The sequence below is a fragment of the Protomyctophum parallelum genome (genome assembly GCF_964188405.1).
Source record: "Protomyctophum parallelum genome assembly, chromosome: 1".
In the NCBI taxonomy this organism is placed as follows: domain Eukaryota; kingdom Metazoa; phylum Chordata; class Actinopteri; order Myctophiformes; family Myctophidae; genus Protomyctophum; species Protomyctophum parallelum.
The window spans coordinates 70262928-70278723 of NC_139697.1; the positions used below are offsets into that span (position 1 = coordinate 70262928).

At 41.6% G+C, this 15796-nt stretch overlaps 2 protein-coding genes across 3 annotated transcripts in view; both read left to right on the plus strand.

Moving 5' to 3' along the window:
* The window catches only part of LOC310867280 (prolyl 4-hydroxylase subunit alpha-2-like), a 44821-nt gene extending 37195 nt beyond the window's left edge, over nucleotides 1-7626 (plus strand). Inside the window, exons 10-15 of one of the 2 annotated variants that reach the window (XM_083777204.1) lie at nucleotides 450-549; nucleotides 1348-1401; nucleotides 2556-2615; nucleotides 4984-5052; nucleotides 6193-6289; nucleotides 6897-7626. In XM_083777204.1, coding sequence (XP_083633330.1) covers nucleotides 450-549; nucleotides 1348-1401; nucleotides 2556-2615; nucleotides 4984-5052; nucleotides 6193-6289; nucleotides 6897-6967 — 451 coding nt within the window. In that variant the 3' untranslated portion in view covers nucleotides 6968-7626. Of the gene's footprint in view, nucleotides 1-449; nucleotides 550-1347; nucleotides 1402-2555; nucleotides 2616-2686; nucleotides 2753-4983; nucleotides 5053-6192; nucleotides 6290-6896 lie in introns of both variants that reach the window. The other variant, XM_083777203.1, reaches the window with a different exon arrangement.
* A 1888-nt stretch (nucleotides 7627-9514) lies between these two features.
* The window catches only part of jakmip2 (janus kinase and microtubule interacting protein 2), a gene marked incomplete at its 3' end in the record, with an annotated part of 73824 nt that continues 67542 nt past the window's right edge, over nucleotides 9515-15796 (plus strand). Inside the window, exon 1 of the mRNA XM_083767779.1 lies at nucleotides 9515-9594. The remainder of the gene's footprint in view (nucleotides 9595-15796) is intronic.

A 15796-nucleotide genomic window follows, 5' to 3' on the forward strand; every position in this document is an offset into this window, starting at 1 on the left:
CGCCTTGGTCTGCCCGGGGTCTCCTCCCAGTGGGATGTGCCTCTTGTATCCTATATCATATTCATTTTCTGCTAATGTATTTGTTTTTTGGGGATCACCTGAAGAAGACCTCAAAACCTGCTGTTTTGAATAAAGTCTTTAAAGTGAGTTATACTCTCTATGGTTGTGCTGCTTCTGCAGTTTGGCTCAGTAGCAAATTTGGAGGATGTGGGTTAGGGTTATTTTGTCTTTGTAGGTATTATTATTGGGGATGACATTTAAAGGTGGCAAGAACTAAATTGAACCTGAAATGTGTGTGTGTGTGTGTGTGTGTGTGTGTGTGTGTGTGTGTGTGTGTGTGTGTGTGTGTGTGTGTGTGTGTGTGTGTGTGTGTGTGTGTGTGTGTGTGTGTGTGTGTGTGTGTGTGTGTGTGTGTGTGTGTGTGTGTGTGTGTGTGTGTGTTATACCAGTGCGTGGTTGGAAGCTGAGGATGACCCTGTGATACAAAGAGTTAACCAGAGGATACAAGACATCACAGGCCTTACAGTAGAGACTGCTGAGTTATTACAGGTACAATACATCACAGTAGATACTGCTGAGTTACTGTTATCGGCTATTTTTCAACATACAGATTAACATGAATCCAACATATTAGAAAAGATGTGTAAACAAACAGACAACATATTTATGATAATAGTGCTGTCGGGCTATCTATGAAATCTGCCACACAATTGTATTCAATATATAGTGTGGGTGTACCACTGTACCTGTTCCATCTATTTCCTCAGCTTGGCCTGAAAAACCCCTGGTATCCACAACAGTATACACGCACTCAAGCTTGCATTATGCAGGACAATGGAAATGATGTATACTTTATGACAGCTTCGTGAGTCAGTCTCTTTTTAACTCGTTTCATTTCATTCATCACAGTAGACTCACGTCCATTGGTATTGAGTGATTTATTCTTAGATATTTTTGAAACATTATTATTAAGATTATGACACGCAGTAAAGGCCGTCGGCATCGGGAGTCGAACCCGCGGCACACTGCCAGACTGGATTACCAGCCACGGTTTAATGTAGCCTTAATGTAAATCGCTCTGGACTAAGAGCGCCTGCTAAATGCCTCAATTGTAAGGTGCCCAGACGGCTACGCCAGCCGTCCGGGCCTGTCTTTAGCATACTTAATAGGCATTGTAATAATTGAAGCAAAATGTATATAAAAACAATGATGACAAATAATGTTTTGTAAAACTTACAGTAGGCTACAATTTGCAGAAGTATGCATCTACTAATTGTTTGTCACCATTACTACTACTGATAATGTGATGAATGAGATCTGTAACAATATGTGTGTGTGTCTGATCAGGTTGCTAATTACGGAGTTGGAGGACAGTATGAGCCACATTTTGACTTCTCCAGGGTAAGTGCAGTGTGTGAGCGTGTACTACTGTATGTGACGGCCTGTGAGCGAGCATGCGTGTGTGCATTATTTTGTGCATATGTGTGTCTGTGTGTGCCCTTGCTTCCATATGTGTGTATATCTGTGTGTGCACACAAGTGTGTGTTCACAGTGTATATCAGTGTTGGGAAATATATATATTATTTAGCTTTGGTAGTGGTTTTGGTTGTATAGTTATACATTGCCATGATGTAACTCCAAATGTTGGTGAAATATCTAGAGTAGTGTCTCAATAGTTGCTCCAGTACCTTCTCCACATTGGCTTATGTAATGTTGCACAGCTAAACGTGTCTCAAAGTAACACATTTAGCACACCAACGAACGGGAACAAAGTGGATTCTACCAATAACATTACATGGTAAAAATGATGAAACACAAACTTAGAAGCTGCAGCGCCCTCTATCGGTTCAGGGTATGTATTTTGAAAAGTTAAATACAAGTCTAGACATCAAATGTTTAGAAGCTTAAAAATCTAAAACGTGCCTATAAATGCATTTTATGGATTATTGTCTGTATTTATTAAACGGTATTTGTTAAACATTATATTACTGAACATTGTAACTTTAATATTACATATAGCTTTATAATTAAAAGTAATGCATTATATTGCTTGGTTAGTCATGAAGATAATATTATTACATAATGGGTTACTTGTAATACGTTACTTACTCCCATCACTGCTATACATGTGTGTGTATTGGCTACTATAAATCAGTGCCATTGGTCGTTTTCAAAATGACAAATGAGTGAGGTAAGTTTTCGAGCAAGGCAATCTTTCCAACTTGACCGTGCTCTGGCATGCTCTTAGTTCTTTTGGTTGTCCCTCTGTTAATGCACTAATCTGGCTGTTGTTTTCTTCTTGTGAACTTCAGTCATTGGCTGTTTGAGATTCATGTCCAAAGTACCAGCTGGCTGGATGATTGATTATTCAACACTAAACAATTTTTTTTTAGTTAATTGTTAAGTGATCATTTTAAGACGTAAACTAAAATAAATAAATAATAATCTATTTCTGCCATGCATTGATAATGATATCTTTAGATAGCACCCTTAGTGGTGGGCTCCTAATGTGAGTCTTTGCAGTCATGGGTTAATGTGGAAAACGTCTGTTGCAGCGTCCTTTTGACAGCATCCTCAAGGTCGATGGAAATAGGCTTGCTACCTTCCTCACTTATGTAAGTATGTGTGTGTGTGTGAGCGAGGAGCGTCCTCCTGTGTTTTTACTCTATGAATTTTATCTTCATAGAAAGATGAGCCTGATGCTTTCAAAAGATTAGGCACTGGAAATCGTGTCGCCACTTTTTTGAACTACGTAAGTATATGCGCGTCGAGTCGCTATTACCTGGATTTGTGAGATGGCTTGCTGCACGCGCTGGGGCCATATGTATGAAAGTATGCCCAGCATCCACCTTAAATGGATGCATAGACATTGTTCTGTGCTTCTGTCCATACAGACAGACAACATTTTTGTCATAATGTATGAAAAGACATGCAGTTTGTGCACCTGTTGTTCATCGTAAATTATGTCATGGCAAAGGCATCACTGGAATTAAGCACATGCAAACATAAATGTTACGTAGCTTGCAGAGTTAGTTCAGTGTCAGATATACTGACATGCTGTGCTCATGGGCGCATACATATACTCAAGGGGTTAATATGCTGCATTACTATGTGGGTGTATTCAGTGTGTGCAAGATCCACTTGTCAATCGCTGGTGTGAGTCAGTCAGTTGACCAATTGGGCGGCGTATTTAAGCTCACTAGACTGCATGCTTCTTCCTGCCTTCCTTCTGCATATGGTTCCTGGTTGTTATGTGATGTTTGCTCCCACCACCACCCCAGCACCGCCGGTGGGCTCTGTTATTTATGTTCCCCATTTATTTTATTGTATTTTATCTATCTCCCATGCTCTTTATGTTTAATTGTGGCGAGCAGGGAGAAAAATGTAGCAGAGCCTAACGCCAAGATAAAATATTATATGTATTCTCATTCTATAATAAATATTGGTTAAATCTATTCGTGAGTTATCTGACTGAACCGCTCTCCCACTGGACATGGACGCTAACCTGGAGTGAAGTGTATCAGCACAGTCCTTCATAATTGTTTGCATCAGCAGAAGAATAAAGATGTCCTATATGTACTTGCTATTCCTAAAATGAAACTGTAGCATAACCACATGGGAATACTGAGTAAAAAAAAGAAAAACACAAAAAAGAACATATAACAAACTTGTCATGTCACCATGAGTCATGTCACCAAGAGTACAATTTAGTTATGACAGCCAACAATCACCCACTCCTCACAATTCCTGTTGCTGAAGTACTCTCTGTTAATTCCTTGTATACCCCCTTCAGACGAGTCAGGTTTCATGCATGTCGATCTTTGCATCATTTTTATGCATACACCCTTCATACATATGGCCCCGCTGGTGTTCACCACTCCACAGTGTGTAATTAATTGCATTGGCATAAACTCTGGTTCAATTGTGGACTTGGATTGATTGACATACAGTACTATGCTATCTCCTATGGTTTATCTATATATAACGTAGCATCACGGGTTGTAATGGTGGACAAAACTACTGAAGTGTAATGCGTAAAATTCCAATTAACTTGTTTGTCATTGAGTTCCAGCATACATATTGTGGAGAGTCTTTATGGAGCCGACATATTCCCTAGCTCAACCAATATGTGTAGTATTGAAGTAGAAAGTGCAAGATCAACCACAAAATCAAGACGTCACATTTGTGTGCCTATAATGTGCCGAGCACAAGAAAGACGAGGATGAGGCAGATTTACCTATGGTTGACATTCATAATTCGCATTCACATAAGTACTGTGCTACAATGTGCTGTACGATGATAGCACAAAGTCAAAGATACAATCTACTGGCATATTATAAGACATTCTAGATTATAAACAGTAGTCCACTGCATGTACGTCGATCATAGATCTTGTGAATACTTTTTCTTTCCACTCAACCGATGTACTCGCCTACTCGGTTTAATTTAGTTTAAGTTCAGTAATTTTCTCCCCTTGGTTTTCATTGACTGATTAATTATATAACTGATTAATGTGTCGTGTGTATGTCTCGGTTGGAAATGACACACATTTGCGTCACTCTTCACATAATAATGCTAAAGTTTCATCTTTATTTATTTATTTATTTATTAACACATTATGTGTTCATAATGTGTCCTTGATTTATTTGAATTTGAACATGTCTATACCAAATGGAATCAAATGTGTATTGTCCCAAGCTAGCCCATTTTGGGCGGGAACCCCTTTTGGTGTTTTAAACATTATGTAAAAATGTAGCTATTGAAAAATAGCAGATCTACAAGCCGAGCTTGTAGGTCTGCTATTTTTAAGAAATCGTAAAAATGTGTCGCAAATCTTTGAATATATATATATATATATATATTCTTTCAGAGTGAATGTTTTTAACTCTGGTCTAAATGGGCTAGACATGGCATGTTCTAAGAGCACATGGAGGTCTTGTGAAGTTCTGTGACCTAATAGATATGTGGTCTTTCACATAACAGATGAGTGACGTTGAGGCAGGCGGGGCCACAGTGTTTCCTGACTTTGGAGCTTCCATCACACCTAGAAAGGTGTGTGTGTGTGTGTGTGTGTGTGTGTGTGTGTGTGTGTGTGTGTGTGTGTGTGTGTGTGTGTGTGTGTGTGTGTGTGTGTGTGTGTGTGTGTGTGTGTGTGTGTGTGTGTGTGTGTGTGTGTGTGTGTGTGTGTGTGTGTGTGTGTGTGTGTGTGTGTGTGTGTGTGTGTGTGTGTGTGTGTGTGTGTGTGTGTGTGTGTGTTTCCAAATTGGATCCTATAAATGCATGTTGTGGTGAAACTCACAGCACTGCCTACACAGTAAAATCATTCATGTTCATTACAGATGCATTTGGTTACATATGTATGTGCACTCTTGGACTTACAAATTGATACTAAATGAATACTGAGGATTTTACTGTGTAGCATCATGCTACCATTACAGTATGTTGAAATGCAATCTTTGTCCAAGGTCAAAACATTCATGCCATAAGAATCCTTCTCTCTTATAATAATAATCTTGACTCTCGTATCTTGACTCACGTAAGCCCTATACTGTATATTGTACTGTACTTAATGAGTTTAAAGAATAGCAAAAAATAGCTGATGCCTCGCTTGTATTCTCTGTATTTGTGACATTTAAAATCTTCACCCACTGTATAATGACATGCCCACAATAAGGACCGCAGGGTTAAAGTCGATCTCTTCTGGAGAAAATAGTTTCAGCCCGTCCCACTAACTTCAGCAGCATTTTGAGGTTTCAAGGAGTAGGAAATCAAGCTGGAAAAAGAGAACAAACACTCGCATCTAAAACCAACTAGGCAGGCTGCTGGTGAGTGACTGTATAAGAATTAAAAAAAAGAGTTCACACACCAAATGAATGCTCCCAAATGTATAGTTACTTCATCGGTAATGTTCGAGCCGACCAAGCCACGGTCTGAGGAAGAGCGAATCAGTAAAGGTCCGGGCACGTTTTTCTGATTTTTAGCTGCGTTTCTCCGAAAAACGTGTCCAGTGTGCAACCACCGTAAGCCCATCTTTTTCTTTTATATCATTCTGATGCTCACGTATTTCGAGCACAGTGTGAAATCCCAGTTTGTACACATGGTGCTCTCATCCATATCGTAAATTGGACCTGGCCCATGTTGGGCTTTTCCCATGTGTTTATAGTGTGTTTGTCTGTGTCGTTCTCTCCACAGGGGACTGCAGTGTTCTGGTACAATCTGTTCAAGAGTGGTGAGGGAGATTACAGAACCAGACACGCAGCCTGTCCTGTGCTAGTCGGGAGCAAATGGGGTGAGTCAAATGTAACATTCATTGAAGAAGTCTGAACTTCAAGCTCAATTTAGATCACTGGCCCGAGATTTAACTTGGGCGCCATCAGGAGGCTGAGTTATGTAAAACACTTTTTTTATTTTTACTCCTATTATTATTTTATCCTGGCATATAGTATTAATTATTTAATTAATCCCAGCGGGGATTGTGTTAAATTCCCATTGACAATGAATGGAGAATGTTACGTCGTAGTGTCTGAGCAAATAGGCACAGTGTCTATTTGACGTCATGATGAGAAGAGCGCCCCTCACTTCACACGGGTGTGATTTTTCATATTCCGTCCTGATTGGCTATACGAATGACATCTAAGGTTTGCAGGACTGGCTCGTAGTATAATATATAAAATGGGTAATATACTGTTTACCTGTGTATATATAATCTTACTTGCATCAGAATAGTGGCGGTGCGCTGGTTAAGGCGCATACTACATTAAGTCTCTGGTACAACCTGACAGTGAGTCGCAGAAAAAGCCTCACAAGAATGAGATTTAGGTACAAATCAGCAAAGTTTCCTTTCTTTTTCTTTATTTCTTCTTTCTGATTCTAATCTTTTTCTTCTTCTCTGTCAGTGTCAAACAAGTGGATTCACGAGAGAGGACAGGAGTTCTTGAGACCCTGTGGGCTGACAGAAGTTGACTGATATTGGCCTCCTATGTCTGGAACGCACTCACATACTATCAACCAGTAATGCCTTACACTCATACATGTCTACTTCGCACAGCACACACTCTGGCATGAGAGAAGCATGAGCGCAAACTGTGATCAAACTATGACCTGTGCCTTAGCATTTACAGTTGAAAATTCTGACATTTTTGCTGTGCTAAAGATAATACAAGATAAGGTAAAGTTAAACGTTAAACGTTAAACGTTAAAAGTGATCCCCAGAGGTAAATTCAGGTATCAATATGGTCATGAGATGAAGTAAGAATTTGCCTAGTTTATGGCACTGGTGAATGTCTGGTTCTGTCTCATTTTATTTGAAGCAAGTGAAATTTAAGTAGTACATTTTGTACTTTTATTTTTTCCATCGCCAAAGAGAGGACAAGGAATTATTGGAGATACTTTGTACTGAAATTTTCTATTGTGATAAATGAGTCATTACTGTGTCTTGTCTTAAGCTCAAAATGTTCTGTTTGTCTCTTTTGTTTTTATACTGACTACCAGTCTACCATTGAAACATTTGATACAAATTCATCAATTTATTTTATTTATATAGTATGTTTAAATTATTGATGATGATGATGATGATGATGGCAAATGAGGATACATGTATTATTAAAAGTATTTTAATTTTGCCAATTTTGTCTTAAGTCTCCACAATTTCTTATTGGTCTTTTTTTGTAAATATCCAGAATATATTCTCTTACTGCTCATAATTATTTTGATATCTTTGAAGGTTTGTCAAACATCCGGACCGCTATTTCATAATTGAATCTTCTAATAGAAAATGTACTGTATTGTCAGATCCTCTCAATAATGGAAGTGTTTAGTACATGTACATGTACATGTGTAATAGCCTATTTAGTCAAATCACTTACATATATTTAATATAGGACAATTCCATATCCAAAAATGTCATCTAATGCGAACAATGAAAATGAAATAGACCCCCCCCCCCCCCCCCAACATACTTAAGCCCAACACACACCGCCTGCGGCAAAACAGCCGCCTCCGTTATTTTCAATGAACCTATCAACCTACTGTATCCCACACCAGCGGCGTCCGACGCGCTGCCGCCTCGCCTGACGCTCCGATACGCCACTGTTCTATTTTCGCGGCAACGCCTGTGCCGCGTCGCTGCGCACCCGGTGTGTGTTGGGCTTCACTTGCGCCTATAGCCCAACTTTGGGCATATAGGCCACGAACAAGAGCTCTCCAGGACATCCCGGTCCTGGGCCATTTTCTCCAGATGTCCCCATGTGTGGCCACATCTGGCCTTCACATCTGCATCCAGGTCACGGCGCCAGGTGTTTCGTGGTCTGCCCCTCTTCCTTCTCCCTTGTGGGTTCCAGAACATGGCAATAGTCAAACTAAATGTGAGCTTCGTCTCAGGTCTGTGACTGTCACTTTTTTTTTTTTTATGCTTCGTTGTATGGATATGCGAGACTATGTGCTTGTAAATCTGCTATTTCAACCATATTTGAAAGTTTGGGGAATTTGTTTAAAGGTATATTCAGTGATTTCACTCAAAAAACCTTAGGTTTCGTTTTTGGCTGTGGGACCCAGCCTTTCGTCCAATCAGGATAGAGAGTCAAAAACGAAACCTAAGGTTTTTTGACCCCCAGGGGTTAACTGGGGACAGGGAGGAACTCCTTATATGGCCAGCACACTCTATAGTAGGGAGGATTATCACAACAAAACAAAAAAATAAGTGATATTTGAATTAAGTGAAATCACTGAATATACCTTTAAACTGTTCATATTCATGCCCAAAATAGTGATCGATATTATTAAACTACTAATTGACTATACTATTGATTATCTACCAAGTGTGGTTTAACCTGGCCCAGCCTGCGTGATCTCTGGTCTAGAGGGGCGGGCGCCGGTCGAAAACAGGCGGTGGATGATTGGATCCTATTTGTTCACAGATCTGAGCTGATTTGATCAGAAATTTGACTTTTGGGATTACAGAAAATGTTACAAAAAACATTGAACTCAATGAACAAAAAAGGTCAAGGAAAAAAACAGCTTTAGGTATTCTCTTGAGACAGACTGTTGCTTTGAAACAGGTTTAGGTATATTCTCTTGAGACAGACTGTTGCTTTGCATCAAATTCAAAGGAAAAGAGGGTGCTGTTTTTCCTCATGATGTTTTGACGATGGGTTCTCAGATTGACTTTTAGGTGACACAAAAGTTCTCTGACCTATATAAGAACAATAGTGTGTTGTTGCCTACAGGAAGCAGGAACCACACTTATACTTTATTTGTATTTTTTTTTAGAATCGATCAGTTTGATTAATGTTTGATCAATATTATATTGTTGCCCAATATAATATTGTATAAACATGTACATACCCAATGGTTAAAGTAACACTTCATTCATTAAGACACATGCCGATGCCGGATTGCGGCTTTAAAGGAACACAGTGAAGGAGGGCGGGGTCTGGCAGCATCATCAGCCCTCATCACTGCTTCATTGTACGGCTGCTGATGCTGAGGTCCTGCCGGTCGGACTGAGTGAGAGGGGGGGGGAAAGAAAATAAACCATGCCATGGACACGACGCTTCTGCTTATATTAGACACCCGGACGCTGCAATCGATTACACGGTAAGGGCCAGGTTTACTATAATCCTTTGTTTGTTAATATCGTATCAATTGCGTTTTGTCGGGATTCTGAAAGAGAAGAAGGGGGGGGGGGGGGGGAGGAGGATCCGTGGGCCTTTTCGTTTTGTCAGGTTGATGAGCTCACGAAGGGATGGAAGAAGAAGAAGCGACATTATGTAGCAGGCTAGCGGGCCTCTTTACTGGTTTCATTACGCCTGTGTTGACAACGTTGCAACTTGCATATTGCCATTGTCATCGCATAAAAGATAACGTAAATAGCCTACTTATTGGCATGCTTAACATGGGCGTGTAGCATCAGCTATATAGCATGTCTGTCTGTCAGAACTACTGTAAGCGGCTGATGTTGGCCTGCGTGTTCGCTACGCATCGGGCACGCTATAGAGAGACCGTCAAAGATGACGAGGTCCGTCCGTGGAGGAAGGATGCTGCTGCTTCCGTCCGCCCGCTGCTTGCCGTCTGTCTGTGGGATAATAACTGGGCTTGTCATCCAGGGGGTCCATTTTAAACGGTGCGTGGATGTGCACGGATGCGTTGACGTTGACTGGTCTGTGGTCTCCGTGTAGCCTAGGCAAGGTATACCGTCCCTAACTCCGTTCCCTTTGTGGCGTGCACGTTCTGCACAGCACATAATTATGTGCAGATTGCAGAATGTGCACAGGTTTCCCAGTTGTTGATGCACTGTGCCTGAGGGTATATGGCAGCCTGCTGCATTGCTTTCTATAACATGAAGACTACAGTAGATGCCTCATGCCTGTGTAGGCTGTGTTGATCTAGCTTATTAGGCCTGTGTTAAACCGTGGCAGTGATTCACTGTAGGGATAGAATTAGCTCTGGACTGGTCCATAAGGACTCATGCTATGGACCAGAGCTAGGATAGAATTAGCCTTGGATCAAGAGTCAAGACTATATCATCATGTATTTTATCGACTTTTAGTCAGACTCAATCATCGACATCTATGATATAGTCTTACTCTTGATCCAAGGCTATAGGGTAGAATAAAGCTCTAATGGTGTGTGTGTGTGTGTGTGTGTGTGTGTGTGTGTGTGTGTGTGTGTGTGTGTGTGTGTGTGTGTGTGTGTGTGTGTGCGTGTGTGTGTGTGTGTGTGTGTGTGTGTGTGTGTGTGTGTGTGTGTTTGAGAGAGAGAGGCCAACATATTACTCATAACACCCACTAGCCCACATTGATTATGTCTGTACATTGCTCATTTAGGCCTACATCTGCCATAGGGGTCTCTACGCTGTCCCAGTTTCCCCACACGCCATGCCTGCTAGGCCAGGGGGCATTATTTGCGATGCCATTGGTTTTTGGATCAGCACTGTATGGTTAATAATCTCTATGAGTTAATAGTTTATAGATCGAATGCCAAATGCAATCCTTTCCCGTTTCCACACACACCAGCAGAGCAATACAGTACGTCTGCTCCAGTCCAGCCCTGCTCCTGATTGTAATGCAAGATGGAGGCAAGATATCACAACAGAGCCTGCTTTTTTATGTTGAGGACCTCCAATTTGGCCTGTATTTGGCCACGGACCCCCATCTGAAAGGTTGTTGTGCCAGGGAACCCCCATATGACAAGATTTGTGTTAAAATAAAATCACGAAATGTCTAAATGTGTCAAATCTTTTCAAGATGAAAAAGATCTACAGTACAAGGCAAGGCAAGCTCACAATGCATCTCAACATGTTGTGAGCTTGTAGATTGTCTATTTTGTTTTTGTTTAACCGAATTATAAAACAAAGTGATGCTATTTTAACAAATGTTGCTGGGGAACCCCTTCAAGGAACCCCTGGAGGTCCCCGAACCCCACTTTGAGAAAGCACAGACGTCTGTGTGTTGTGGTCATTATTAATAATATATAGGCCATAATATGTTTAGGGAAAATGCATCAACAACATGCTGACCTTATTCTTAACACTGTCTTGTTTTGGGAAGGTCCTGTGGCCTGTTTCACAAAACTTGGATTAACTAATCCAGGATTTAGGCCAAAACCAGGCTTTTTCAATCCTGGTCTTTACAGCCTGGTTTATTCCGTTAAAGCCAAGCGAGGCTCAGAATTGGCGGATTTGACGAGCCGGGATCAGCAAGACTGGCAGAATAGTATAGGGATGCCACAAAGTGACCATTTGCCCAATCGAATAATCTACAGCTCTGGCGATTAATAATCGATTAAAAAACATTAAAACATTAAAAACATATATTAGATAAAACTTTTAAGATTTTATATTATGCACATGCCATGGTCACATAACCATTATTGAGTGCATGCTTTGATGGTTACAGTTTTATAATCATTTTTGATGAGTAAATCTTTCTGGAGATCTTCTCAGTGCCATTCAGGATGAAAATTAAATCCATTTGGATTTGGGGAGAAGTAGTTTCATAAGGGGCTGGTATGAAGTACTTGATATAAAGAGAACATGTTCAGTTCACTAGTCTACACTCTACTCTACACCTGCCTTCATTTCATCTGATTGTCTGTCTGGCAGGCACTTAACAAGCGATCGTTAACTGTGTCTGTTAGAGAGAGGGGCAGAGAAGAGTGGCTTTGCTCAACTTGATTTATACTTCTATTCTCCACTCTGATGAAGGTACATGTTCGATATATCATGCAGCCTTACTTATTAGCCAATATTTTGGCTATAATATTTTTTCTTTTTTTTTCCCGATTATGAAATATTAAAATTTATTTCGGAGACTGCAACTATTAATCGGAAAATCGATTATTCGGTGGCATCCCTAAAGCTAAATTCCAATACCCAAAATCTCGGCCACTCGCTCACTCCCACTCGGTCACTCGGGGTCATTCCAGCGTGACCCGGAAATGGTTAACGTTCCATTTGTTAAAGTGCTCCATCGAGGAGGAGAGTGGAGTCGAGTGGAGGAGCCGAGTGGGCTCTCCGAGACCGCATAGAGCGAGTGTACATCAGGTGCAGGCTCGGTGGGGTATTTTGTCTCCTCGCAGCGGATTTCCGCATCACGTGTACATGTTTTTTTTCCTTCTCCAGTGACATAAGTCCGCCTCCTCCACATGTGGCACAGAAAACACTGATGAAACCCGATACTGTGCACCCCCCACCCCATCCACTAGCTGCCGGCCGGCTGACTGGCTGAAGTCGCCGACCCAACGGCCAACACACACATGCACGCACTGTTCAACTGTTTGTTGAAGAGACACATTTTCGCTGAATGAATAGAGCTTCAGAATGATAAAGTAGCCTATCTAGCCTACTTATGTGAAAGTGAAAGGACCACAACAAGCCACTGGCTTTATTGCGTTGTGTGATATAAGCATAATAAAAGTAGGATATATAAATTAGGCCGGCTATATTGTGCGCACCTCAAAAGATATAGTTAATTTATCTCTGTGCATGCCTGAATGCACAGACTGCTATGAATGACGGTGACAAAAATGAAAAATTTATTTATTTATATGTGGACTGAACTGAATATGTAAGTCAGAGAGACTATACCTAATTCCTGTTATAGTGTCCGTTATTTGCAAAGACCGCGGAGGAGGACTGACTGTCGGAGGAGTGGGGGGGGGGTGATTTATACGTGTGCGCATCCTGGGCTCCTGGCGCTTATTCACTATTTCAGGAATAAATACCCTTGCCTTGCACATGTTACCAATACATACACATTGGCCTCGGACCCTCGGTTACATGTACAAAATGATGAATTGTCTATTCTGTAGACTGTACGGCTCTGTTCGGAGTTCCAGTGATCCAGGCATCCAGCTGTGTGACACCACTTTTGCTTTGGCAATGTTAACGTATGTTTTCCCATGCCAATAAAGCCCTTTGAATTGAATTGAATTGAAACACGTCATTAGTGATCGCGGAATGTGCCGTCGCTTTGAAATGACAGCGTAGTACATTCCGATTCCAGAGGAAAATTCGACCACCACTCTGTCCTCGCATTGAATCCTCTCCTCCTCCTCTCCTCCTCGCTGGGGGCGGAGCCGAGGAGCGAGTGGAGGACGCGAGGAGAGTGAGCGAGTGTGAAAGTTGCGGTATTGGAATTTAGCTTAATAGATTTTTGTCTCTAGACCCCTTCTGTGGAACACAGATTTACTGATCCTTCTTCTTCATGGGGTATTATGGCAGTTTGCATCCTTAATAGTTGCATTACTGCCCCCTTCTGTATATCTCAGTATCTTTACTAATCTATTCAAGACTTACTGATACAAGGACTTAAGCTTCTAAAATAAATACTGCTGCTGTAATTAAAGAGAGAACATACTCTCAATAGTGGATAGACTGAATGATTAACTACCCCAAAAATATAGTTTACATTTTACCACTACTATTAACTTAAAACAGAATTCTTAATATTGTAAGCATAATGATATTGTCGCATTGTGATATTTGGCCATAACTCCGTCCTCTGAGGGAGCTACCTTTGGGGAAGGGGGTTGTTGTCCAGACAGGGGCCAGACTGGTGAACTGTGGGTCATGGGTTCAATAGTGGGTGAACCGTGCACTTGCACGACAGCAAACCTATTCTGGGGAACATTCACCAAAAGCAGCTGATCTACAAGCTCACAAGCTGTCATGATGTTGTGCAGCCTATATATTTTGGTTATTTGATTTTATATAGTGCTTAAATTAGTCCTTTAATGCAGACCGATACAAATAAGGCAACATAAACCCTAGCCGCAATTTGCAACTTTTTTACAAAAATCTAGAGTTGCAAATTGCGGCTACATAAACCCATAATAATTGAATAAGTCTGGAAAACATCATTGGTTTGTGATCAGTTTGACTGCTTAAGTTAAATAACTCAGAAACTACTAAACATTTCAAAGTAAAACGTTCCAGCATCTGTCTCCACAGTAAGCTGAATTTTACAAAGTGTGAATGGAGTTTCTAGGTGAAAGTGATTTTTTGACATGCCACTATCTGCCTATAAATGTCTCAAATTTGAAAGCACTATATTTCTAAAACTATGAAACATTTCAAAATTCATTTTCAGGCAAACATGTCCACCGTAAGACACCCATTCAAACCTAAATAGGTTTGAAAAAAAAAACCCGTTTTGGACGGGGGTGGGCTCATTTGAATCGTGTCGCCCCCCCTGGGGGCGTCTTAGGGGGTCTCAAGGTTCGGGGACCCCCAGGGACCCCCAAATGGTAACTCTGTCATTCCTCTACCGTTTTGGACGGGGCTGGGCTCATTTGAATCGTGTCGCCCCCCTGGGGGCGTCTTTGGGGTCTCAAGGTTCGGGGTCCCCCAGGGACCCCCAAATGGTAACTCTGTCATTCCTCTACCGTTTTGGATGGGGGTGGGCTCATTTGAATTGTGTGAATCGGGAAATAGCTTGGTTAAATGTCCATATCAAGTGATATCTGAAAAGTGTGTGTGAGAGAGAGCTATAGTAAGAAGAATATGTAGATCAATATAAATGGTTCTGTCTCCCTCCCATCAATAAAGATCTATCATGAAAATGTCAAGAGTTACCATGTGGGGGTCCCCGAACCTCCTAAACCCCGATAATGCGCCCAGAGAGGCAACACGATTCCAACCAACCCCTGTCCAAAACGGTTGAGAATTGATAGTTACCATTTGGGGGTTCCTGGGGGTCCCTTGAGACCCCAAAGACGCCCCCAGGGGGGCGACACGATTCAAATGAGCCCACCCCCGTCCAAAACGGTAGAGGAATGACAGAGTTACCATTTGGGGGTCCCTGGGGGTCCCCGAACCTTGAGACCCCCAAAGACGCCTCCAGGGGGGCGACAGGATTCAAATGAGCCCACCCCCGTCCAAAACGGTAGAGAAATGACAGAGTTACCATTTCGGTACACGAAAAAAATAAATATATATATATATATATTATTTTTTTCGGCCTATCCACGGACCGGCCGACCTATACACGGACCGGCCGACCTATCCACGGACCGGCCGACCTATACACAGACCGGCCGACCTATCCACGGACCGGCCTATTTCATATCGACTAGTGGGATCACACTGCTATCAGTGCCAGGGAAGGTTTTTAACAGAGTCCTCTTGAACAGGATGAAGGACTCTCTCTGGGTGTTTTTGAGTGGTGCAACCAGGATTTAATACAGACATTCAACTCACAACTGTCTCTGTCAATAATAGTGCCATCCCTTTGTCCAATGGAAAGTAAGCTAGTAGTAAGCTGTAAGTCTGTTTTAGCAGGAGCAACTTGGACACTCA